This window comes from Pristiophorus japonicus, chromosome 7 (assembly GCF_044704955.1).
Source record: "Pristiophorus japonicus isolate sPriJap1 chromosome 7, sPriJap1.hap1, whole genome shotgun sequence".
Taxonomy (NCBI): Eukaryota; Metazoa; Chordata; class Chondrichthyes; family Pristiophoridae; genus Pristiophorus; species Pristiophorus japonicus.
The window spans coordinates 90870087-90894345 of record NC_091983.1 but is presented as its reverse complement, the minus strand read 5'-3'; the positions used below and the strand labels follow the sequence as shown (position 1 = coordinate 90894345).

Genomic DNA, 24259 nt, shown 5'->3' with positions numbered 1-24259 from the left:
CCGTCACCCGTCCTCCTTTGCACCGCATGGTTCATATTGATCATTTCCTGTAAATGATCATTTAACATTGCACGGCGTAAGCTACAGTACTTGACAATAAACATTGAAGACTGATTTTAAATGTTCAATTATTACATAACATCATTGTGCATATGAATAATTTTTAATATTCTATTTATAAACAGCAAGTAAAATGTATGATTTTAAATGACTTAAATATCTTTTAAATATTAAAATGCAACTTACTCTGGTAGCTGCATATGAATAATTTTTAATACTATAACATGCAACTTAGTATTAGGATGAATAAATGTAATTGTTAATGTAATTTTATTTTTAATTTAATGTAGTTTTTAAATTAATGTTATTACGTCACATTATAAATAAATAACTGAGGATTTTGTTTGCAATTTATAAACATCAAGTAAATAATACATAATTTATAAACATGTAGTAAATAATACATATGTGTGATTTTAAATATGACTTTTAAATATGTTTTAAAGACTACTTACTCTGGGAGCTGCCAGCAGGCCGTTCCATCTCTTGCGGCACTGGTCAGCCGCATTTGATGCCGATGTGACGACGTCGGCAATCTCCAGCCAGACCCTTGTTTTTGGTGTTTCCATTATTGATTGTTAAAGAAAAATAGCAACTACTTCCTTGATGCCTCTCTCCTCTCTCTCCCACTCTCTCCAACCCTCCCTGTCCTTCTGAGCATGAACTCTCCAAACGCGGCAAAAAAACCGACCCAAAATAAAATCCCACATATGCGCACAATAGCATTGCTAGGGAAGCTTTTTTTTTGGACTTCCGTTTGACTTCCTCTTTTTTTGGGCGATCGTGAGATCACTGAGAAATCAGATCACCTATTTGATATCGCTGGGGTGAGGCCGAGTGGAAAATCGCAAAAATAAAATGGGCCATATGCCAGCAATCAGCAAGGACGATACATCACACATCGCTGGAATAAGGCCCATTTTTTTGGGCCTTAGCCACCTAGTGGAAAGTCTAGCCCCTTGTAACTTATTCGTCATTCAATTCTGCTGGATGCTACTTTTTAATATTTGCTCTGTGTAGAAAGGAAATTCTGCTTTCTTAATTGGAAATTTTTAAAGATCAGTCTTTTTGTCGATATATTTAAAACGATAAATTCCTTGGAGAGGTCACACTGAGTTTTTAATGAGTTAATTTATTTTTATAGTTACAAATTAGTCATCACAATATTACAGTATCCGTGCATTTTTCTTTGTGTCTTTGTTTTGTTTGTTACTTTAAAAGATGTTTTTAAACCCTTGAAGTTTTTTGAATCTCTGAGGCAAATCGGTTACAATTATGACATTTTGTAGTCTCAGTGGGGAAAAAATCAGCTGGTATGATTAAATGTTTTTTCTATGTACTTGTTCCTATTAATAGCCATTTCTCAATTGACTACAGAAAATGTTTTTCCAACCCACAGGCCCTGAAACAGCAGCAACAGAGAAAGCAGTGTCGGCCTGGAATACCAGTGTCCTCCAACCCAAGGCTGCTACTGAAGTCTGTAAAAGCTACTGACCAGACAGCGTCCAAGACTGGTATGCTTTAAGCAGTTATTTCCCAAAGATGGTTATTTATTCTTTGCAACAAAAAATAATAATATAGTGGGTATTTTCTTCTTGACTATGTCAGTTTTCTCCCAGATGTGTTATGTAAGTCTATAAAGAGATGTTGCAGCAAAAGTATAACAACTGTAGAAAAACATTAAAACTATGAATACAATAAGATAATTTGTTGATTTAAAGCAAGTAGTCTCTGAACAATGATGTGCAGATTGATGTAAGTACAGTGTGAACAGTGTAATTTTGTGTGGATTGATGTGGGTGCGATCTAAATAGAGCAGTGTATGTGCTGATGCAACTAGTCTCTAAGCAATGGTGTATAGATTGATCCAAGCACAGTGCCTTAAACACTAGAGTAGGGTGTAGTCACAAATACATAAAATAATACTGGCAACAGTTATCAGCAAGCCAAGATGAATTCAGTTTTACAAAACATTGCATTCAACAACTGGAAGCTATTTAAACAATAACAAAGAAAGAACAGAGGTACCAAAGAATTGCCTCGGAATAATTCGTTACCAAACTAGCTTTTAAAAGGACTGATTTGAATAAGATGATTGAAGTTTGCCAAATTTCAGAGAATTTGAATTGTTTGATGTGTCAAGTTTGTGAATTAAAGAGATACAAGTGAATTAGCTTCTGAAGGTCCTTTTAGTGGACAGAAATATGAGAGTACATTTTTTGCTTCTACACACATGGGGAGTACATATTGTAAAATCCCCAGCCAGTGACTTTCTGTCCATTAAAATTAATAAACAGAAGATTGTGAACTCGAGGGGCGTAATATCCCGATGTGCCGTCTCAGTGCGTGCCAACAGCACTGAAGCAGAAAGTGTCCCCATGCAGCCATCCTGTAAAAATTAATCAGGGTCATCATAGTATAATACAGCACAGAAAGAAGCCATTTCGCCATCATGCTTGTGCCTACTCTCGGGTAGAGCTATTCAACCAATCCAACTCACCTGCTCGTTGCCTATAGCCCTGAACATTTGGCCCCACAAGTATTTATCCAATTCCCCTTTGAATGTTATCAGTGAATCTGCTTCCAACACCCTTTCAGGCAGTGCATTCCAGATCATGGAATGATACAGCACAGAAGGATGCCATTATGACCATTGTGCCTGTGAAGGCTCTTTGAAAGAGTTTACAACTCGCTGCATACATTTTTTTCTCTTAATGTTGCCTCTGGTTCTTTTCCCAATTACCATAAATCAGTTAATGGCATCATTGACTATGAAATGTAAAAAAAATAGTAAATTTTAATTTGTGAATGCTAGTCTCATTAATTTGAGTAAGAGGGCTGTGACTTTACTGTAAAAAAAAAAAGCACACATCAGAGCTACTTAACCAATGAGCGGGCACAATGCTGAGCCTTTCTTCCGTCGGTCTCGCCTCTGCGCCTACTTTTTTGGCCAGGATCTTCCACCTGTTCCGTAGACCCTTTCTCCTGTCTTCAGAATTCTCGTTCCACCTGGGCCGCTCCCTCTGGCAACTTACCCTTTCTAAATCTTTTCATTGGGAACTGCCGGTGTGATGTCAGTCGTCTACGTTTTTTCACTCTGCTCGCTCACTCTTAACCTAACTGCCTCTGAACTTGCAGTACTCCGCTCTCTCAGGTCTAACTCCAACTATGTTATCAAACCTATTGTTTGATGAACAGACCTTGTCCTTGCTTAAGCTGAACGCCAACTCTACGACACCTCCTCCTACTTCCCTCTGGATCATGACCCCACCTATGAACATCAAGCTATTGTTTCCCAGACTGTTACTGACATCATCTCCTCTGGAGATCTTCCCTCCATGTTCTCCAACCTCGGAGTCCTCCAATCCCGCACAGCCTGTTTCTACCTCCTTCCCAGGATCCACAAACAGGATGCCCTGGTAGTCCCATCGTCTCAGCCTGTACTTGCCCCATCTAACCTTTTTCTCCTGATCTCAACTCAATTGTTTGATAACGCTCCTGCGAAGCACCTTGGGATGTTTTACTAGGTTAATGGTGCTTTATAAATGCAAGTTGTTGTTGTTGTTGAAACAAAATGTGACACTGAGCCACATAAGGAGATATTAGGACAGGTGACAGGAGCTGTGTCCAAGAGGTAAGTTTTTAGGAACATCTTAAAGGAGAGAGTAGAGGCAGACAAGTTTAGGGAGGGAATTCCAGAGCTTAGAGCCTAGGCAGCTGAAGGCACGGCTGCCAATGGTTGAGCGATTAAAATTGGGAATGTGCAAGGGGCCATAATTGGAAAAGCGCAGGGATCTGAGGCTCGTAGGGTTGGAGGAGGTTACGGAAATAGAGAGGGGCAAGGCCATGGGAGGATTTGAAAACAAGGATGAGAATTTTAAAATCGAGGCGTTGCCGGACCGGGAGCCAATGTCGGTCAGTGAGCACAAGGTGATGGATGAATGGGATTTGGTGTGCGTTAGGATCCCGGCAGCAGAGCTTTGAATGAACTCAAGTTTACGGAGGGTGCAATTTGGGAGACCAGCCAGGCTAGCAAATCCACTGGGAGGATAGACACACCAACGTCAGTGTTCTCGCTCAGGCCAACATTCCCAGCATCGAAACATTGACCACATTCAACCAGCTCCGTTGGGCGGGCCACATCGTCCGCGTGCCCGACACGAGACTCCCTAAGCAAGTGCTCTACTCTGAGCTCCTACACGGCAAGCGAGCCCCAGGTGGGCAGAGGAAACGCGTCAAGGACGCCCTCAAAGCCTCCTTGATAAAGTGTAACATCCCCACTGGCACCTGGGAATCCCTGGCCCAAAGACTGCCCAAAATGGAGGAAGAGCATTCGGGAGGGCGCTGAGCACCTCGAGTCTCGTCGCCGAGAGCATGCAGAAAACAACCACAGACAGCAGAAGGAGCGTGCGGCAAACCAAGCTCTCCACCCACCCTTTTCTTCAACCACTGTCTACCCCACCTGTTACAAAGACTGTAATTTCCGCTTTGGGGTCCTTGTGCATGAATCCCAAAAAGCTAGTTTGCAGTGTAGCAGGTAATCAGGAAGGCGAATGGAATGTTGGCCTTCATTGCGAGAGGGATGGAGTACAAAAGCAGGGAGGTCCTGTTGCAACTGTACAGGGTATTGGTGAGGCCGTACCTGGAATACTGCGTGCAGTTTTGGTCACCTTACTTAAGGAAGGATATACTAGCCTTGGAGGGGGTACAGAGACGATTCACTAGGCTGATTCCGGAGATGAGGGGGTTACCTTATGATGATCGATTGAGTAGACTGGGTCTTTACTCGTTGGAGTTCAGAAGGATGTGGGGTGATCTTATAGAAACATTTAAAATAATGAAAGGGATAGACAAGATAGAGGCAGAGATGTTGTTTCCACTGGTCGGGGAGACTAGAACTAGGGGGCACAACCTCAAAATATGGGGGAGCCAATTTAAAACCGAGTTGAGAAGGAATTTCTTCTCCCAGAGGGTTGTGAATCTGTGGAATTCTCTGCCCAAGGAAGCAGTTGAGGCTAGCTCATTGAATGTATTCAAATCACAGATAGATAGATTTTTAACCATTAAGGGTTACGGGGAGCGGGCGGGTAAGTGGAGCTGAGTCCACGGCCAGATCAGCCATGATCTTTTTGAATGGCAGAGCAGGCTCGAGGGGCTAGATGGCCTGCTCCTGTTCCTAATTCTTATGTTCTTATTATGTTTGGACTGTACAGCCACCGAGTGGAAGCAAGTCTTCCTCGATTTCGAAGGACTGCCTAAGATGATGATGATGATGATAATAGTCAGGTCTAGAGGTAACAAAGGCATGGATGAGGGTCTCAGCAACAGATGAGCTGAGACAGAGACGGGCGATGTTACGGAGGTGGAAGTAGGCGGTCTTGGTGATGAAGTGAATATGGGATCGGAAACTAATTTTGGGGTCAAATAGGTAACATCTTAAGCTACTGAGGAAAAGGCATCAGCTGAAACCTTAATCCTACCTTTCACTATCCACAGATGCTGCCTGACCCGATGAGGGTTTGCAGCTTTTTCTGCTTTTTTAAATGAGTTTTCAGTACTTCGTTTCAAATTGAAACATTTGAAGTGTTGCTATAAATTGGTATTTAATGTTCAATTCAGCTGTATCAGAGGAACTATTAAAAGAGCCAGAAATATATCTGCAGTTGAAAAGCTGTTCTAGCGATAATTAATAGTTATACTTTAGTAAACGTAAAACTATAACCAGTGTATAAATGTTGTGTCGCATGTATTATTAATTTACAGTAAGTACTCGTTATGAAGCATTTAAAATGTGTTGCTGTCCCATTTTGACTGTAAACTGTGCAGAATTCTTGACTATGTTAAACATTGCCATTTCAAATATTTTGGATTTTTGATACGAACCTTCATAAAGTTGAATTAATTGAGAAAATCCAAAATTCAGACCAGAACTTGATTTCAGATCATCCAGTTTGCATCCAAAATTAGTTCTAAATTGTCACCAAACACTACCAGGTTTGTCATCTCCTTCAGATTACCTCATCTTCCTTGTGAATCACAGTCTGCAGGTGAGGTCCTGTAGCCAGAAATAAAGTTGCAAAAAATGACTTGAAAGGGATGTGAATGCATGAGATTGTCCACCAAGAACTTGAATTATTGAATAGCTTGGTCTTTAAATGGTTTTATAATATAAAAGGGACATTACATTTCTTTGATCCTGTGCTTTGAGAAGAAATCTCAGCCCCAGACACGAGTACAGACACATACACAAACATGCTGAATGGAAGACTATCTTGGTGCTTAACTTAAGCTTTTTATTTAAATTTCTTTTCATGGATTTGTTCTTTGTTTTTTGTACAAATATGACGCATCCATTTCAAAACATAGTATCACATCTCACTGCAGGCTGGGAAATGAAACAATCAGATGGGTGTTCAACAAGTCCTCAGAATTCAACCTCCAGTTCATCATCATCTGGTAAAATGGAACAAACTCTGCCTGGACTGGGCAGGAAGCCCTCTCAGAGGTCCGAGAGACTCAACGCAAGTGAGTTTAAAATAATTCTGTATGTATACGCTTTTCAGTTCTGTAAAAATAGAAAATACAAGAGAAAAGAACACAGTCAAACAAATATCTTCATTTATTGGAGAGGCCACTGGATATAAGGCTCAAACGATTTGTTATTCTCTGTTGCCAGTGGTACTTTCATTCACCTGGCAGAAGCATACAAGCAATATGGTGAAAAGGGCAGAAAATCAGATTCATTCTCCCAGATGTGCTCCCAGAACCCAAGCAAAGAACCATGGCACACAATTTTCAACATTCAAGGATTCAGTCATGCCACTGAGAAATACAATTATGTTGTTTCAGAAATTCGTTGTTGACGTGATTAAAGTGATTGTAACCATGAATAGGGAGTCATTCTCCTGGAGAAGGAAGTTGGTCATTGAAGTGTCCTTTCTCAAGTACGCTTACTAGACATTTATCAAACATTTGTGACAACAACTGAAGTCACAAATATAAAGTAAAGTAAAATTCTGAAATTGAAATGTAGGTTTTATAAAAATGGTTGAACACTTGCATTGCACGTAAGCTTTTGAGAACTTAAAAACTTTGTTTTAGCTTTCAAAATGTGTATGCCGTGTATAACGTGCAAAAATATTTTTCTGGAATTAGTGATGTATCAAATCATAAAGTTTTAATGTTGTAATTTTTTGCGTGCTTTCTCCTTCTCATCAAGAGCTGAAACTTTTGGGCCAAGAATTAAATGCTCCCAGGTCAGCTACAGCAAGGACAAGGTGTAGGGTGAACTGTCAGAAAACATTGTTTGAACCCTAATCCAGATTAGAGGAGCTCCCACTGCAGGACTGTGAAATAGCCATGTGTACATGGCATCCTGTGAATGAGTCTCCAATTTAATGTTGAATTACGAGCAATTCTCTGCTGTAAACTTGAGCCCATGGGAATGAACTGATTGAAATCATTTTATTTCAGACCTTTACAATTAGTGAAGAGAGGAAACAATGTGGGTTGGATCTGAGCCCAGGTCACACAGATGTGGGGAACCACTGCAACATGCTAAATATGCATTTAGTACATGGAACTGACTATTTATACTGTCGTTTTTCGGTCCTTCTGCGCTTGATCCCCTCGAGACACCACCCCCAATGCCTCCCAACTGGAAGTGGAACTCTGCAATCAGTTCGACCACATTGTTGATTCCTTGGATTCTAGATGCTGATCCTTCGCAAGCCTGCTCCTCCGATCCGACCATGTTGATTTCTCCGCGAGCGACCGCCAACCTGAGAGAAGTGGCAGGCCGGAGAGAGAAGCGGCAGGGTGGGGAGAGAAGTGGTGGGATGGGGAGAGAGAGAGAACTGAGCCGCAAGCCTCTGACCGGGCCCCGAGCCTCCTGCTGAGCCGCAGCAGAAGGAGGGCGACAGGGAGGGGTGAGAGAGAGAGCCTGGGAGGGAGGGGGAAGAGAGAGAGCCTGGTGGGGGGAGAGAGAGATGAGGTGGGGGGGGGCGGCGGAGGTAGAGAGAGAGAGCCTGGGGATGAAGTGAGAGCGAGCTTGCGGGGGGAGGGGGGGGTGGAGAGAGAGAGCCTGGGGGAGGTGGGAGGGACGAGGTTGGAGGAAGAGAGAGACACTGAGGGGGGGGACATCGGAGGGGAGAGAAGTTCTTCCAATCCAAAAGTCATGACACTGTCACTATTCATTTCATACCCAATAAAACTGTTAACAACGTTGCTGGTCGATGACCTTTCGTCAGTCTGACAAAAGGTCATCGACATGAAATGTTCAGTCTGTTTCTCTCTCCACAAATGTTGCCTGACCTGCTGACTATTTCCAGCATTTTCTGTTTTTATATTCAGTGTAAGTACTAATCAGCTTTGAGTTTAACTTATTCTTTTATTGAGTAGATTGGGCCATAATCTATGGAGTTTAGGAGAATGAGAGGTGGTCTCATTGAAACATAAGATTCTGAGGGGGATTGACAGAATAAATGCCAAGAGATTGTTTCCCCTGGCTGGAGAGTCTAGAACGAGGGGCATTGTCTCAGGACAAGGAGCTGGCCTTTTAAGACTGCGAGGAGGAGGAAATTCTTCACTCAGAGGGTTGTGAATCTTTGGAATTCTCTGCCCCAAAGTGCTGTGGATACTCAGTTGCTGAGTATATTGAAGGCTGAGATAGATAGATTTTTGGACTCCAGAGGAATCGAGGAATTAAGGGATAGGGCAGGAAAATGGAGTTGCAGTCGAAGATCAGCCATGATCTTATTGAATGACAGAGCAGACTCGAGGGATCGTATGGCCTACTCCTGCTCCTAATTCTTATGTGTCACTGTATTTAACTTACAAAGCTACTGAACCGTGAAATAGACAAGCTGGTGTGACACGGGTCAAGGAAATTCCCATGGCGCACTTCTGTACTTCATAATTGTTGTTAGTGTGTTAAGGCTGCTTCCTGATTGCATGACATCTTTCAAAAAAAGTCATTGCTGAGGTTTTGTTGAAACTTGGACTCCTAAAAAAAGCAGACAACTTGTAATAGTTCTGAAACAGACCAGTCAAACTGATTATGATAATTGGCATGCTTGGATCCTCTTGACTTTAATCAATTTGGTTCATTCAACAGATAGCAGCTAAAGTGGATGATATGCAGGGTTCTGTGGATTATTTGAAAAACTGAGCAGTTGGTACACGTTTTGGAATAAATCTTTATATCATTCATAGTCAAGTTTTTTTTCAGTTTGCAGTTTTCTTGTATTGATGGATAAAGATTAATTTGGACTCTGAAAGAACAATTTTAAATAATTTATATTGTGGTCAAGAAGTGTCAGTTATCTTTACATCGCCTAAAGAGAGGTTGCAGAGAGTTTTACAAGGATAGAGGGCAGATTGTGAGCAGGAGATCAAAAGCGCAGTCGAAGAGATTTGGTTCAGGAGGCTCCTGAAGCCAGAGAGAAAGATCTCAGTGCTGTTGTTGGACGTTGTATAGAAGTGCATATAGGCTGTAGGTAACATCTATTGTGTGCTTTGTTTTTATAATTTTCACTTGTTTGACTGTTGTACACCATGGTTATGTTTCTGAAACCCAAAGATTAATTGCGGGGGAGTGTTGTGTATGCAGGGGTTGTATGAAAATATTTGAATCAAATGTTAAACTTCTGGGTTTCTGCATCGTATAGAAATTTGGGACGCTAGGTCACATTTTGTCAGATTACATTTTTATATGCGTGACCGTTTTACTACCAGTCAAATGAAAGTAGAAAAGTATAAGGTACTATTTATAAGTCAATTAGAGTACTAGTCAAGCAACAATACTTAAATGATATATATAATCCTGTTAACTGTTAGGGGCCGAAATTGCCCCTTTCGAAAAGACCTCTGGCCACCTGAAAGCGGCAGCCACGGGTCGGTGCAGGATGGCCGCCATTTAAAAATTGCCCTTCCTCAGGTTTGGAGCGGTGTAGGAGACCGCTTTGCCAACCCCTTACCGACAGGTGGCGACCCCTTCATGAAATTGCCCTTTTCCTGGAATTGCCCCACAGGAATGGTGCCGCCGTGGGTCGGTGCCACCGACAGCTTTTGCTGTTGGTACACTCTCTGTGCCTTGGCGGCATAGCCGCCCTTAAAGAGGAGGTAGCACTGCCGGCGACACCATGTTATTTTTTTTGTCGGCCGACTGCCAAGTCGAGCTCACAATTATGGCCGTGGATTCAGCCAGATTCAGATTCACCTCTTGGTGCCATGGACTGGGGTAGGGAAAAACTTTCAACAATGTTTGGTGCGCCCCATTTGGGGTGGGGCTCAAATTCAGCCCCTTAGTCTTGTTGGTACAGAGATGTGCCCACGACAATGCCTTGCTTGAAAAGCCAAACGCGTTAATTGTGGGAGCACTGCTCTCACTTTTCCATCTATTAACTTTAATGGATGTAAAATCATGGCAAGTGAGGCTGCCCGTCACGGGTAGCAGGAATTCGTAAAATAGTTCCCGGATTTAAACTTGCATTCACATACTATTATCTTGAAAGCTTTAAACTGGTGTTTTGAAAATCTAAAATCGTACATTTTGTTGAGTCGAAATGAATTGAGCATACTCTAAGCTTACAGTAAGAAATTAATTTATTATTTTGGTTTAATTTATAGGACAGCTGAAAAGAACAAAAGCCACCGATATTGACGTAGAGACGCCGGATTCCATACTTGTAAACACAAATTTGCGGGCTCTTATAAATAAGCACACATTTTCTGTTTTCCCTGGAGACTTCCAGCAACGACTGCTTCTCCTGCTTCCTGAGGTGGACAGACAGGTCTGTGCATGGTCAATCAATAGAAATACAGCTCTGTTTTTTGCCCATCAAATAGTATGTCCTTAAAAACACAGGACTAGCATTCCACTGAACTTGTGATACTTCACTTGCAGTACAGTGCTGCATCCAGAGGCAGCAGTTGAGATGAGGGAAACAGGGTAAATGGCTCCAGAAGTACAGGACACCATCTCATGAGATGGTTTAATTCCCTGCCTCCAGAAGCAAAGCAGTGAAAGTAGCAAGAGGAGATGTGAAAATTTGCACGTCCACAGTTCCATGTTGCCACTGGTGCTCCAGGTCTGAACTGCAGTATAAACGAGGCAAATGCAAAATGCCAGCAACTTTGAGAAGTTCAGCGATTTTAATTGGGACACGAGATAAGCCATTTCAGACACCAGCCGAAAGAGGCAACTTTGTGAGGGGAGAAAACCCCCCCCCAGAAAATGCTGGAAATGCAAAGCAAGTCAGTCAGTCAGAATCTATAAAGAGAAAAGACAGGTTATAACATTTTGGGTGGGGGACCCTTCATCAGACTGATGACTAAGACAACCAGCATTTTAGTATGGTGGTTGCAAAAGAGAAAGGGATAGGGGAGGGGAGGAGAAGAGGGAGAGAACTATTAGATACAACAATCACAGAGAGGGAATTAATATGTTAAATGCCCTGTAAATTGATAAAAGAAAAACAGTAACATGATATAAAAGAAAATCAGTGAGGTAATGGAGAGATATTGATGGGACAAAAAAATATGTAAAGATTGGGGGTGAGAAGGCACAAGAACATCCAAAGCACGAGAAATAAAGAAACATAAAAGAGAAAAATTACTAATGTTATGGATGTAGCAGAAACAAAATAAAAACTGAAAATGCACGCAAAACATACAAGATCTGTCAGGCCCAAGAAGAAAGAAAGGACAACTCCACACCAAAGACACAGACCCCCACCAGTGCTGTGCTCTGACGAAGGGTCCCTGACCCGAATGTTAACCTCCCCCTTCCAGAAACTGACCCACAGTAGAAGAACCCACTGCTGGAAGGAAAATGGAGGATGTAGAACATAACATAAGAACATAAATAGGAGCAGGAGTAGGCCATTTGGCCCCTCGAGGCTGCTCCGCCATTTAATAAGATCATGGCTGATATGTTCTTGGGCTCAGCTCTACTTCCCTGCCCGCTCCCCATAACCCTTTACTCCCTTATCGCTCACAAATCTGTCTATCTCCACCTTAAATATATTCAATGACCCAGCCTCCACAGCTCTCTGGGGCAGAGAATTCCACATATTTACAACCCCCTGAGAGAAGAAATTCCTCCTCATCTCAGTCTTAATGGGCGACCCCTTATTCTGAAACATGCCCCCTAGTTCTAGATTCCCCCACGAGAGGAAACATTCTCTCTGCATCTACCTTGTCGAGCCCCCTCAGTATCTTGTATGTTTCAATCAGATCACCTCTCATTCTTCTAAACTCCAATGAGTACAGGTCCAATCTACTAGACCTTTCTTTATAAGTCAACCCCTTCATCTCAGGAATCAACGTCGTGAACCTTCTCTGAACTGCCTCCAATGCAAGTATATCCCTCCTTAAATAAGGAGACCAAAACTGTAAGCAGTACTCTCGGTGTGGCCTCACTAATACCCTGTACAGTTGTAGCAGGACCTCTCTTTTATATTCCACCCCCCTTGCAATAAAGGCCAACATTCCATTCGCCTTCCTGATTACTTGCTGTACCTGCATACTAACTTTTTGTGTTTCATGCACAAGAGCCTCCAGGTCCCTCTGTACTGCAGCATTTTGTCATTTCTCTCCATTTAAATAATAATCTGCTTTCTTCTTTTTCCTGCCAAAGTGGATAACCTCACATTTTCCCACATTATACTCCATCTGCCAAATATTTGCCCACTCACTTAGCCTGTCTATATCCCTTTGCAGATTTTTTGTGTCCTCACAACTTGCTTTCCCACCCATCTTTGTATCAGCAAATCAGCAAACTTGGCTACATTACACTCGATCCCTTCATCCAAGTCATTAATATGGATTGTAAATAGTTGGGGCTCCAGCACCGATCCCTGTGGCACCCCACTAGCTAAGATCTGAAGTTACTTTCAGGCCAAAAATATTCAGCGCGCACCAGAGGCTTGAGTCTCATTTGAAACTGGGTGTCGGACCTCATTTGAACCATTCCTGTGAGCTGTGAGTGCTTGTTGGGTTCCCTGAGGCAGCACACTGGTTTCCTCTCGACCAATTTGGGCTAGCTGTGATGCTGGTTAGGTCCTGGGTGGCCTGGCTCCACAGTTAAGTAAGTTTAAATTTTTTTTAACCTATTATGTTGGTAGTCTCCAGCAGTTTCTTTACAGACCCCTGGTTAGGCAACAGATGGAACCAGAAATCTGAGTGGAGCATGTTTCGGCCAGTTTCTGTGAATTTCAGAGAGTGGTCCTTAAATAGGCTTTAGGCCTTTCTTTACCATATGCAAAGAACCTGTTTAAGGCGACCACTGGAAATATTTGATTATCATCTTAAGCCAATATAGCATTGGACATATTTCAGGCGCTTTTGGGTCATGGAACATAGGGCATGAAATTTAACTTTTTTGGCCCTATTTTGCAAAGGACTTTGTGGGTTTGAACCTCAAATACACCATCCAAGATGCATAGTAAATTTCTGAGTGGTCTGTTGGGTTTAATGCTGTGCCATTTCACATCTGATGTCAGTTGGGCTGGAAGTGGCAATGGTGGGTTGCAAATGTGGTTTAAAAATGTAAATTGAAAGGAAATAGTGAGGGGGTGAAATTAGACTTTGGCTATCGCCCGTGTTGTATTACCGCCAATCAGCAGCATGTTTTACACCCTGCTCAATTTTCTTCTCCGTTGAAGTTGACAGAAAATAAAGTCTGGAGGTATCTAAAATGGACTGCTGGTTGGCTATCGCCTGTGTGGCACTTCCACCGAAGTCAAATTTCACCTCATGTGTTCTTAGTTTTGTATCTGTCCTGTTAAATGCAGCAGTTATACACCAAGGATTTTTCTGAATAATGTACAAGTGGCTGCCTTTGCAATGCTTTTTTCCCCAATGTTCCGTTTGAATTTTTGTCATAGGTGGGTACAGATGGTTTGATGCGTTTGAGCACCTCAGCACTGAATAATGAATTCTTTACTTCTGCAGCCCAGGGCTGGAAGGAACGGTTATCAGAGGGTGAGTAACTTTGGCCAGTTATTTTTTTTTTAAAACAGCGATATCACTCAAGTGTACAATTTGCATTCCTCCACTTGAAAAAACAATGAGGCATTTAGTAGCAGTCTATTAAAATATTGAATTTGATGGGCAACTATTTTATACATTAAGTAGAATGTGTCATAGCTAGCAGTGTTATGGTGACTATCTCCATAGGTCTAGCCATTATATGATATACTGTTTCACTTTTAAAATATTATTCTGAAATATGATTGTTTGTGTGATATCAAAAGTTTCCAGAATAATGCATGGTATTAAACCCGGTGAACTACTGTTATCCACAAGTATGTGTTGCATGTTCAGTCACATGATTGGGAGATGATCACCTGCCCTCTGAGGAATGATGCATGGCTTAGAGGCACTGACAAAAGGAAGAAGTAACATTTTCAAATAACAAGACATAAAAATGACAATTCAGTTTGCAGTGGCAAATAATGTTTGTAAATCCTGTAGCTTTATGATGTTAATGGATTCAACTCTGTATCTTCCATATCGTATTTTTTAATATAATTATATATATTGTATTTCAGTGAGATAGAATACTCAGTGGGGTGTTCAACCCATTATTTTAATGCTGTCCTAAAGTGCCAGCCTTCATCTTCCCAGTGCTCATTACAATTCAGCTCAATGAAGAAGATGAATGTCAACTTTTTGAGCTGTAACATATCAAAAATAAGAATTCATTCCATTTCATCTCAGTATCAATCCATATCTGTAATGTATTCTGAATAGTTTGCTGTTTGCTGGTGCAGTTGTGCGTTGAAAGTTTACAGCACATACATGAGGATGGTTGAAAAAATTGAATAGCCAGGTGATGAAGGTTAGAATACCGGAGCCTTGTCTTAAGTTGCTTACACCTTTTATGTTGAAATTCGGTGATTGATGGCTATTGCCATCATCAATAAGACAGTAAGCAAGTGCCCCCTTTTAAAAGGGCACAACCAATAAACTGCAAATTAAACTAAATTTAAAAGAAACTTAACAAATCAAATCTATAAGGGCCCAATTTTCCACAGTTATCTGTGCCATTTTTTTGGCGTGCACCGTTTTTAAAATCTCCCAAGTTTCCCCAAAGTTTCTGCGCAAGCGTAAATCACTTAGCTGGATTTTTTTTACTTCATTGGGGACGTAACCTGCTACCCGCACCAATTCTGGCCATTTAAGCAAGTTTGGCCAGCTCCAATTTACTCCAGTTTTTCTCAGAAAGGCTTATGCGACCGCTCTGGAAAAACCTTTTGGACAGTTAACAAAATTGGCGCAGTTAAGAGAATTAGTGCAGAAGATCCAGTTCCATGTCTGGGACAGCAACAGCAGAGAGCAAGAGAGGGAGGGGGAAAGGGGGAGGCCTTTCGGCCAGGGTTAGCAGCGGCTCCGGGAGGGGGAGATAGACTTTTGGCATAAACTCTTTAATAATTTCATGCTGGTAATCTGCTGCAATGTGCAAGGTGCTTGTGCAGGTTGCTGTGAGCTGGCCAGAATGTGTTGTATGTTTCACTTTCCAGCCTCAGCCCGCAGTGTGTCCCTCGTTACCCTGGCAACCCGATCCTTTTGGTGCAGATCTTAGGTCCCACCCCCAAAGCTAAAGGAGCAGCTAAGCGGCACCAAAATCAACAATTCAAACGGAGAAAGTTGGGATTTTTTCTTTTGGCGTAGTTGGGCCCCCAAAAACAGGCGTAACTCTTCAAGTACGCCAAAAAACGGCATTGGGGAAAATTGAGCCCAAAATTTTGTTTCTGGGGGTGATGAAGCCCTCAGATCTGCCTGCTCCCCTGCACCAGGTGCCCAAGGATCAGGAGCGTGGGACTGAAGTGCAACCAAAAATTGAGGAATGGCCCCTTCAAAAATTGGTAGATTGGCTGTAACCTTTCACACTTAAAGTATACATAGAATACGGAGTCCTTCAGGCCACAGAAATTGCAGGCGTCCTGGGAGTCAGTGAACCTACTTAAAAATGTGTTGCATAGGCCTGCTCCATAATCCACGCCAAGTCCCCAATAGAAAAGCGGAGGACTCCCGTGTAGAGAGCCCTCCATTAGGGACACCTGCCTCCTCCAGATGACCAAGTGGTTCGGATAGCAATTGAGGAAGACAAAGTGGAGAGTGTGCAAGTGCAACCCGAACAGGAAACCCTTCCGTGCAGAGTGGAATGGCATGGAAGGGATCGCCAAGAGGTGGCTCATGCTGAGAGACACTGCCTCCCAAGAGAGGATTAGGGGCCTGGTACCGCTGAGAAATTCCGTCCGAACGAGGTTCAGCTCGGATGGGATCGCTCCACATGCTTGAGCCTCCTCGACACACCTAGTGGAGTCAGGGCCGAACGCCTCTTTCAGTGCCCCGATGGCTTTGGCCGCAGAGCGGATGCCTTACCAGGACATGCTCTGTGCCAGCCCGCACCTCCGCTATCCAGTATGTCCCTGACTCTGGTCACCGTGACATCCAGGGACCTCCCCTCAGTCAGCCTCCTGAAACCGCGATTGTGGAAGTGCGGATTATGCCACTCCTGACGGGGTAGAACTCCGGCTGGAGGCGACAGTGTTCCAGATCCTGATTAGTTCCTGGTAAAAGACGGGCAGTTCCTGAACGGAGGTATGACTACACCCCAATTCTATAAACAGGAGCTGCAGTTGTAATTGAGGTTGTGCAGCTAGTGGAAGAAATGCGTCGCCAGTGTACACCATCTGTACCTCAATGTACAGATATCTCTGCAGGATCTGAAGATGGAAAGTCGCAGCCTGGGTACACACACACACACACACACCAATGCCTGACCATCCTCGTTAAGTGGGAGACGCAGAAACGGCGGACCTAGTGCTGTCCAGTGCCAGCTGGAATCATAGAATCGTAGAAATTTACAGCACAGAAAGAGGCCACTTGGCCAATCGTGTTCGTGCTGGCTGAAAAAGAGCTATCTAGCTTAATCTCACTTTCCAGCTCTTGGTCCGTAGCCCTATAGGTTACGTCACTTCAAGTGCACATCCAAGTACTTTTTAAATGTGGTGAGGGTTTCTCCCTCTACCACCCTTTCAGGCAGTGAGTTTCAGACCCCCACCACCCTCTGGGTGAAGAAATTTCTCCTCAAATCTCCTTTAATCCTTCCACCACTTACTTTAAATCTATGCCCCCTGGTTAGTGACCCCTCTTCTAAGGGAAATAATTCCTTCCTATCCACTCTGTCTAGGCCCCTCATAATTTTACACATCTCAATAAGGTCTCCTCTCAGCTTCCTCTGTTCCAAAGAAAACAAACCCAGCCTATTCAATCTTTCCTCACAGCTAAAATTCTCCAGTCCTGGCAACATTCTCGTAAATCTCCACTGTACCCTCTAGTACAATCACATCTTTCCTGTAATGTGTTGGCTAGAACTGGTGACTTTATTGCGACGACCCAGGCAAGCATTCCTGGAACTCCTCAAAGGTAGGGGGCATGAGGGCATCCAGCGGCTCACTGGTGATGGATTATCCGCAGTGCCCTCCAGTGAGGCGCTGTCCTCCTCCAGGAGCTCATCACCAGCAGCTGATCCGCACAGGGTGTGCAGGAAACGGCTTGGCCGACCAGCCGGTCCCACCTCTGTCACCATCCCATCCCCAGGATCGACGGCAGAGGAGTCCTCTCTAGGCTCCTCCTTGGGGGCCTGGGTTGGAGCGCAGCAGCAGTTCGGGGGCCTCTCTCCGCCTCTGGCTGTGTGGCGAAACCGGGGAAAGAACCATCACAAGCTCCCCCAGCACACCCAGCACAAACGTGAGAGACGGAGAAAGGGGGGCCTCCCCTTCTCCGCAGCCACCCCGCGGGCAGTGGGTTTCTATTAAAGTCGGCGACCAGGTCGAGCAACTCCCGGGGGTGGCTAGGCGAGCTTAACCTCATCGGCCTCACCCACCTCAGAATGCCCGGCCCAACGACTAGTGACAGTGTTACTTCGTGCGGATCCGGGGGGGCAGGGGGGGCGCGGTTGCGCAGAACCCGCAACTGGCGCCGTTTCCTCTTCCACAGAGGGACATGAACCTTCCTCTGCTCCCAAGGAATAGCATCTTCGTCTGTTCCTCCCGGATGGGTGCAGAGAATAGGAATCTGTTATGTATGGTGAAAGAGTCAGACTGAACACTGTGAGCTCAAAGTAAAGTGTGGCCTTCGTCTTTTATTGCAGGTCTCCAGAGTGCCTCTCCAACCCGTGAAACCTCCTTAAATACCTGTGCACCCAAGGTATTATGGGATCTCTTGGGACTCCAGGGGATGAGCCCTCTGATGGTTGTACAGAGTAAATACAAGTATACACATATAACAACACTCACCCCGCCCCCCCCCCTCAAAGTCAATAGTGTAATTCTTTACATTGTGAGTCAATCTGGGGCCCTTCTTGCCCTGGTTGAACATCTCAGTGTGAAAGCTGGTGTTGTTGAATCATTTGTTGGGCCCTCGCTGGGCTGCTGTGCAGCTGGTCTTGCTGGGCTGCCTGGTGTGTTGGGCCCTGTTGGGCTGCTGTGGATGATGGGTTCTGCTTCATGGTCAACTGTGGTGCTGGTTGCCACTGGTGTGTATGTTGGGGGATCAAAAAAGGTAGGGTCCAAGGTGGGTTGCTCAGGATATTCCGTGAATCTGAGTTTGATTTGGTCCAAGTGTTTCCTGTGAATAAGTCCATTTGAAAGTTTGACCCAAAACATCCTGCTCCCTTCTTTGGCCACGACAGTGCTGGGAAGCCATTTGGGGCCTTGTCCATAATTTAATACAAATACAGGATCATTGATTTCAATCTTGCGTGACACATTTGCGCTATCATGGTATGCACTTTGTTGAAGCCGCCTGCTCTACCTGTTCATGTAGATCAGGGTGAACGAACGAGAGCCTTGTCTTAAGTGCTCTTTTCATGAGCAGTTCAGCAGGTGGGATCCCAGTGAGTGAGTGGGGTCTCGTGCAGTAGCTAAGCAGGACTCGGGATAGGCGAATCTGCAGTGAGCATTCAGTTACCCTCTTCAAGCCTTTCTTGATGGTTTGCACTGCTCTCTCTGCCTGACCATTGGACGCTGGTTTAAACAGGTCAGATGTGACATGTTTGATCCCGTTACGGGTCATGAATTCTTTGAACTCAGCACTGGTAAAACATGGCCCGTTGTCGCTCACTAGGTCATCGGGTAGGCCGTGTGTGGCGAACATGGCCCGCAGGCTTTCAGTAGTGGCAGCGGACGTGCTAGCCGATATTAGCTCACATTCAATCCATTTGGAGTACGCATCTACAACCACAAGGAACATTTTACCCAAGAACGGGCCTGCATAGTCGACGTGTACCCTCGACCACGGTTTGGAGGGCCAAGACCATAAACTTAGCGGCGCCTCCCTGGGTACATTGCTTAACTGCGAGCATGTATTACATCTGTGAACGCAGGACTCCAAGTCCACATCGATACCGGGTCACCACACGTGGGATCTGGCTATTGCTTTCATCATTGCGATGCCTGGGTGGGTACTGTGGAGGTCATTGATGAAGGTGTCTCTGCCCTTCTTGGGGACCACTACTCGATTGCACCATAGAAGGCAGTCTGCCTGTATAGACATTTCATCTTTGCGCCGCTGGTACGGCTTTATCTCTTCCTGCATTTCCACTGGGACACTGGACCAGCTCCCGTAAATCACACAGCTTTTGACTAGAGATAATAAGGGGTCCTGGCTTGTCCAGGTTTTGATCTGCCGGGCAGTGACGGGTGATTGCTCACTCTCAAATGCTTCCATAACCAGGGCTAGATATGCGGGCTGTGCCATTTCCACCCCCGTGGTGGGCAATGGCAGCCTACTGAGAGCATCGGCGCAGTTTTCTGTGCCTGGCCTGTGGCAGATGGCATAGTTGTATGCGGACAACGTGAGCGCCTATCTCTGGATGCGGGCCGATACGTTGGTATTTATCCCTTTACTCTCGGAGAACAGGGATGTAAGTGGCTTATGGTCAGTTTCCAATTCAAATTTTAGCCGAAACAGGTATTGATGCATTTTCTTTATCCCATAGACACACGCTAACGCTTCTTTCTCAATCATGCTGTAGGCTCTCTCAGCCTTAGACAGACTCCTGGATGCATAAGCAACCGAAATCATTAGCTTGCAGTTTCCCGAAATCATTAGCTTGTTGCAATACACACCTGACGCCCTATGACGACGCATCACATGCTAGTACCAAACGCTTACATGGATCATACAACATAAGCAATTTGTTTGAGCTTAACAATTTTCTCGCTTTTACAAAGACATTTTCTTGGCTTTTGCCCCAACCCATTCGTCCCCTTTTCGTAATAAGACATGCAGTGGTTCTAACAGTGTGCTAAGACCCAGTAAGAAGTTACCAAAGTAGTTCAAGAGTCCCAGAAACGACCGCAGCTCCGTCACATTCTGTGGCCTCGGTGCGTTCTCGATTGCCTCCGTCTTCGCATTGGTGGGCCTGATGCCGTCCGCTGCAATCCTCCTTCCCAAGAACTCCACTTCATGTGCCAGGAAAATGCACTTCGAGCGTTTTAACCTGAGCCCCACGCGGTTGAGTTGACTAAGAACCCACTCCAGGTTCTGCAGGTGCTCGACTGTGTTCCGACCTGTGACAAAGATGTCGTCCTGGAAGATCACGGTGTGCGGGACCGATTCAGTAAGCTTTCCATGTTTCTCTGGAATATCGCCGCCACCGATCGGATTCAAAACGGTCATCTGTTATAAACAAAAAGACTTTTGTGCGTGTTGATGCAGGTGAGGGCCTTCGATGATTCCTCCAGTTCCTGTGTCATGTAGGCGGAAGTCAGATCCAGCTTCGTGAACGTCTTTCCTCCCGCCAGCTTTGCAAAGAGGTCGTTGGCCTTTGGTCGTGGGTATTGGTCCTGCAGGGAGAAACGATTGATAGTTACTTTGTAATCGCCACAGAATCTGATGGTGCCATCTCCCTTGAGGACTGGGATGATAGGACTGGCCCACTCGTTGAACTCGATCGGGGAAATGATGCCCTCTCTTTGCAGCCGGTCTAGCTCAATCTCTACCCTTTCTCTCATCATGTACGGTATTTCTCTCGCCTTGTGATGGATGGGTTGCGCCCCCAGAATTAGGTGGATCTGCATTTTTGCTCCTTGGAATTTCCCGATGCCTGGTTCGAACAGCGAAGGAAATTTGTTTAAGACCTGGGCACACAAAGTGTCGTCAGCGGGCGATAGCGCTCGGACTTCGTCCCAGTTTCAGCATATCTTTCCCAGCCAGCTCCTGCCGAGCAGCGTGGGACCATCGCCCGGTACCATCCAGAGTGCTAGCTTGTGCACCGCTCCATCGTAGGAGACCTTTACGGTAGCACTGCCAATTACTGGAATCAGTTCTTTCGTGTAAGTTCTTAGTTTCGTGCGAACTGGAGTTAAGACTGGCCTTGAGGCCTTGTTGCACCACAATCTTTTGAAAGTCTTTTTGCCCATGATGGACTGGCTCGTGCCCGTGTCCAGCTCCATTGAATCCGGGAGTCCATTTAGTTCAACATTCAGCATTATCGGGGAACAATTCGTGGTGAATGTGTGCACCCCATGTACCTCTGCCTCCTTGATCTGAGGCTCTGGTTCGTCGTGATTCTCCGTGGATCTGTCCTCCTCTGCAACATGGTGGTTTGCAGATTTTAACAGGCTTTGCAGCTTGCCTGCACACTCGTTGGAGGTGTCCCATTGTTCCACAGCCCTTGCAAACGTACTCTTTGAATCGGCATGAATGGAATCGATGATCACCCCCGTAGTGCCAGCAACGTGTTAATGGCCTTGCATTCATCACCCTGAGACGTCTGCGGACATGTAGCTGCAGGTATCTGTGACCTACCCTGTACGTTACGATTTGAAAACAACATCACTTTGTTCACAGTACTTGTAGCAGCACTTGTGTGCTGAGAGATTTGCTTCGTATTGTCACTTGTGGCAATGAACGCCTGGGCTATCGCTATAGCCTTACTCAAGGTTGGGGTCTCTGCAGTCAAAAGTTTGCGAAGTATGGTTTCGTGGCCACTGCCAAGTACGAAAAAGTCTCTGAGCATGTGCTCCAAATGTCCTTCAAATTCGCAATGTCCTGTAAGGCGTCTTAGCTCGGCGACATAACTCGCCACTTCCTGGCCTTCAGACCTTTTGTAGGTGTAGAACCGGTACCTCACCATCAGAACACTATCCTTCGGGTTCAAATGCTCTCGGACCAGTGTGCACAAATCGTTGTACGATTTCTCCGTGGGTTTCGCTGGAGTGAGCAGATTCTTCATGAGGCTATACATTGGTGTCCCACAGACGGTGAGGAGGATCATCCTTCGTTTGGCAGTGTTCTCTTCCCCCATCTAGCTCATTGGCCACGAAGTATCGGTCTAGTCGCTCCACAAAAGTTTCCCAATCATCTTCCTCCAAGAATTTCTCCAGGATGCCCACTGTTCTCTGCCTCTTTGGGTTCGCTATCTCGTCACCAGTTGTTATGTATGGAGAAAGAGGTAGACTGAACACTGTTAGCTCAAAGTAAAGTGTGACCTTAGTCTTTTATCGCAGGTCTCCAGAGTGCCTCTCCAACCTGTGAAGCCTCCTTAAATACCTGTGCTCCCAAGGGATTATGGGATCCCTTGGGACTCCAGGGAATGAGCCCTCTGGTGGCTGTACAGAGTAAATACAAATTTACATATATAACAGAAACCTCCATGTCGGCAGAGGCCTCCACCTTTCTCCTGCTGATTTTGGCTCCCTGTCTCGAACCTGACTGCAGGTTGCAAGTTTTCTACAGAAGCGGGCTCGGAATCACGAATGTGCCCAATTCAGTCAAGGTTTTTCGTACGCCATCCTTCACCGCAGGTGCTCTATTCTTATCCACCGGAGACTGCGATGACATTGGCCTCCGACATCAACCGCACGTTTGGTATTAACTGGCATGGGGTCGGAGGCAGTGGCATTGCCATCCTTGGCTGTCTTATTTGTTTTGTCGGCCTTGCAAGCAGAGCAGTTTTTACATACATGCCCCACCTCCTTTCAGGCTGGCATCGCACATCATCCGACATCCAGGAGACGTGGCAGGGAGTTCCCTGGTGGAATCCATGATGGAGTCCGGCCTCCCTGAAGCCGGGCAAGATCGGCGCTATCCCCGACCTCACTCCCCCAGTTGACGTAGATGTGGAGGACGAGCATACCGGGAATAAAGGGTGGGGCATCAGATATGTTTGACCTCAATATTCAGGGGAGGGCTCCAAGGGGGTCGGGAAACCTGGGTGAACAGAGTTCCTTCAGGCCCTGCCGAATGTAACCTCTGTTTTCCACCCACAGCCAGCCAGATTGAGAGGCTGGTTGCGCACAAGTAGGCCACTGAGAGGAGGGAGGCCTCGCGTGGGAGCTTGGGGGGTGGCCGGCTGGAGCAGAACAGGTGCTGGGAGCAGCACGGGGAAGGGATTGGGAAAAATCGGGTGCCGGGTGCAGCATAGGAGGGGGCCATGATCGATCGGGGGCCGGGAGCAGCACCGGGAGGGGGCCATGATCGATCGGGGCCCGGGAGCAGCACAGGGAGGGGGCCATGATCGATCGGGGGCCGGGAGCAGCACAGGGAGGGGGCCATGATCGATCGGGGGCCGGGAGCAGCACAGGGAGGGGGCCATGATCGATCGGGGCCCGGGAGCAGCACAGGGAGGGGGCCATGATCGATCGGGGGCCGGGAGCAGCACAGGGAGGGGGCCATGATCGATCGGGGGCCGGGAGCAGCACAGGGAGGGGGCCATGATCGATCGGGGCCCGGGAGCAGCACAGGGAGGGGGCCATGATCGATCGGGGGCCAGGAGCAGCACAGGGAGGGGGCCATGATCGATCAGGGCCAGGGAGCAGCACAGGAAGGGGGCCATGATCGATCGGGGGCCGGGAGCAGCACAGAGAGAGGACCATGATCGATCGGGGGCCGGGAGCAGCACAGGGAGGGGGCCATGATCGATCGGGGGCCGGGAGCAGCACGGAGAGAGGACCATGATCGATCGGGGCCCGCGAGCAGCACAGGGAGGGGGCCATGATCAATTGGGGGCCGGGAGCAGCACGGAGAGAGGACCATGATCGATCGGGGCCCGGGAGCAGCACAGGGAGGGGGCCATGATCGATCGGGGGCCGGGAGCAGCACAGGGAGGGGGCCATGATCGATCGGGGGCCGGGAACAACCAGGGGCTGGAAGCAACATGGGGAGAGGGTCGTGAACA

At 45.9% G+C, this 24259-nt stretch overlaps 1 protein-coding gene across 11 annotated transcripts in view; it reads left to right on the top strand.

Moving 5' to 3' along the window:
- The window catches only part of asxl2 (ASXL transcriptional regulator 2), a 311793-nt gene that overhangs the window by 254836 nt on the left and 32698 nt on the right, over positions 1-24259 (top strand). For all 11 annotated transcript variants that reach the window (XM_070885123.1, XM_070885132.1, XM_070885125.1 and 8 more), the window contains 4 exons: positions 1460-1574; positions 6445-6585; positions 10690-10853; positions 13950-14046. In XM_070885123.1, the coding sequence (XP_070741224.1) occupies positions 1460-1574; positions 6445-6585; positions 10690-10853; positions 13950-14046 (517 nt within the window). The remainder of the gene's footprint in view (positions 1-1459; positions 1575-6444; positions 6586-10689; positions 10854-13949; positions 14047-24259) is intronic.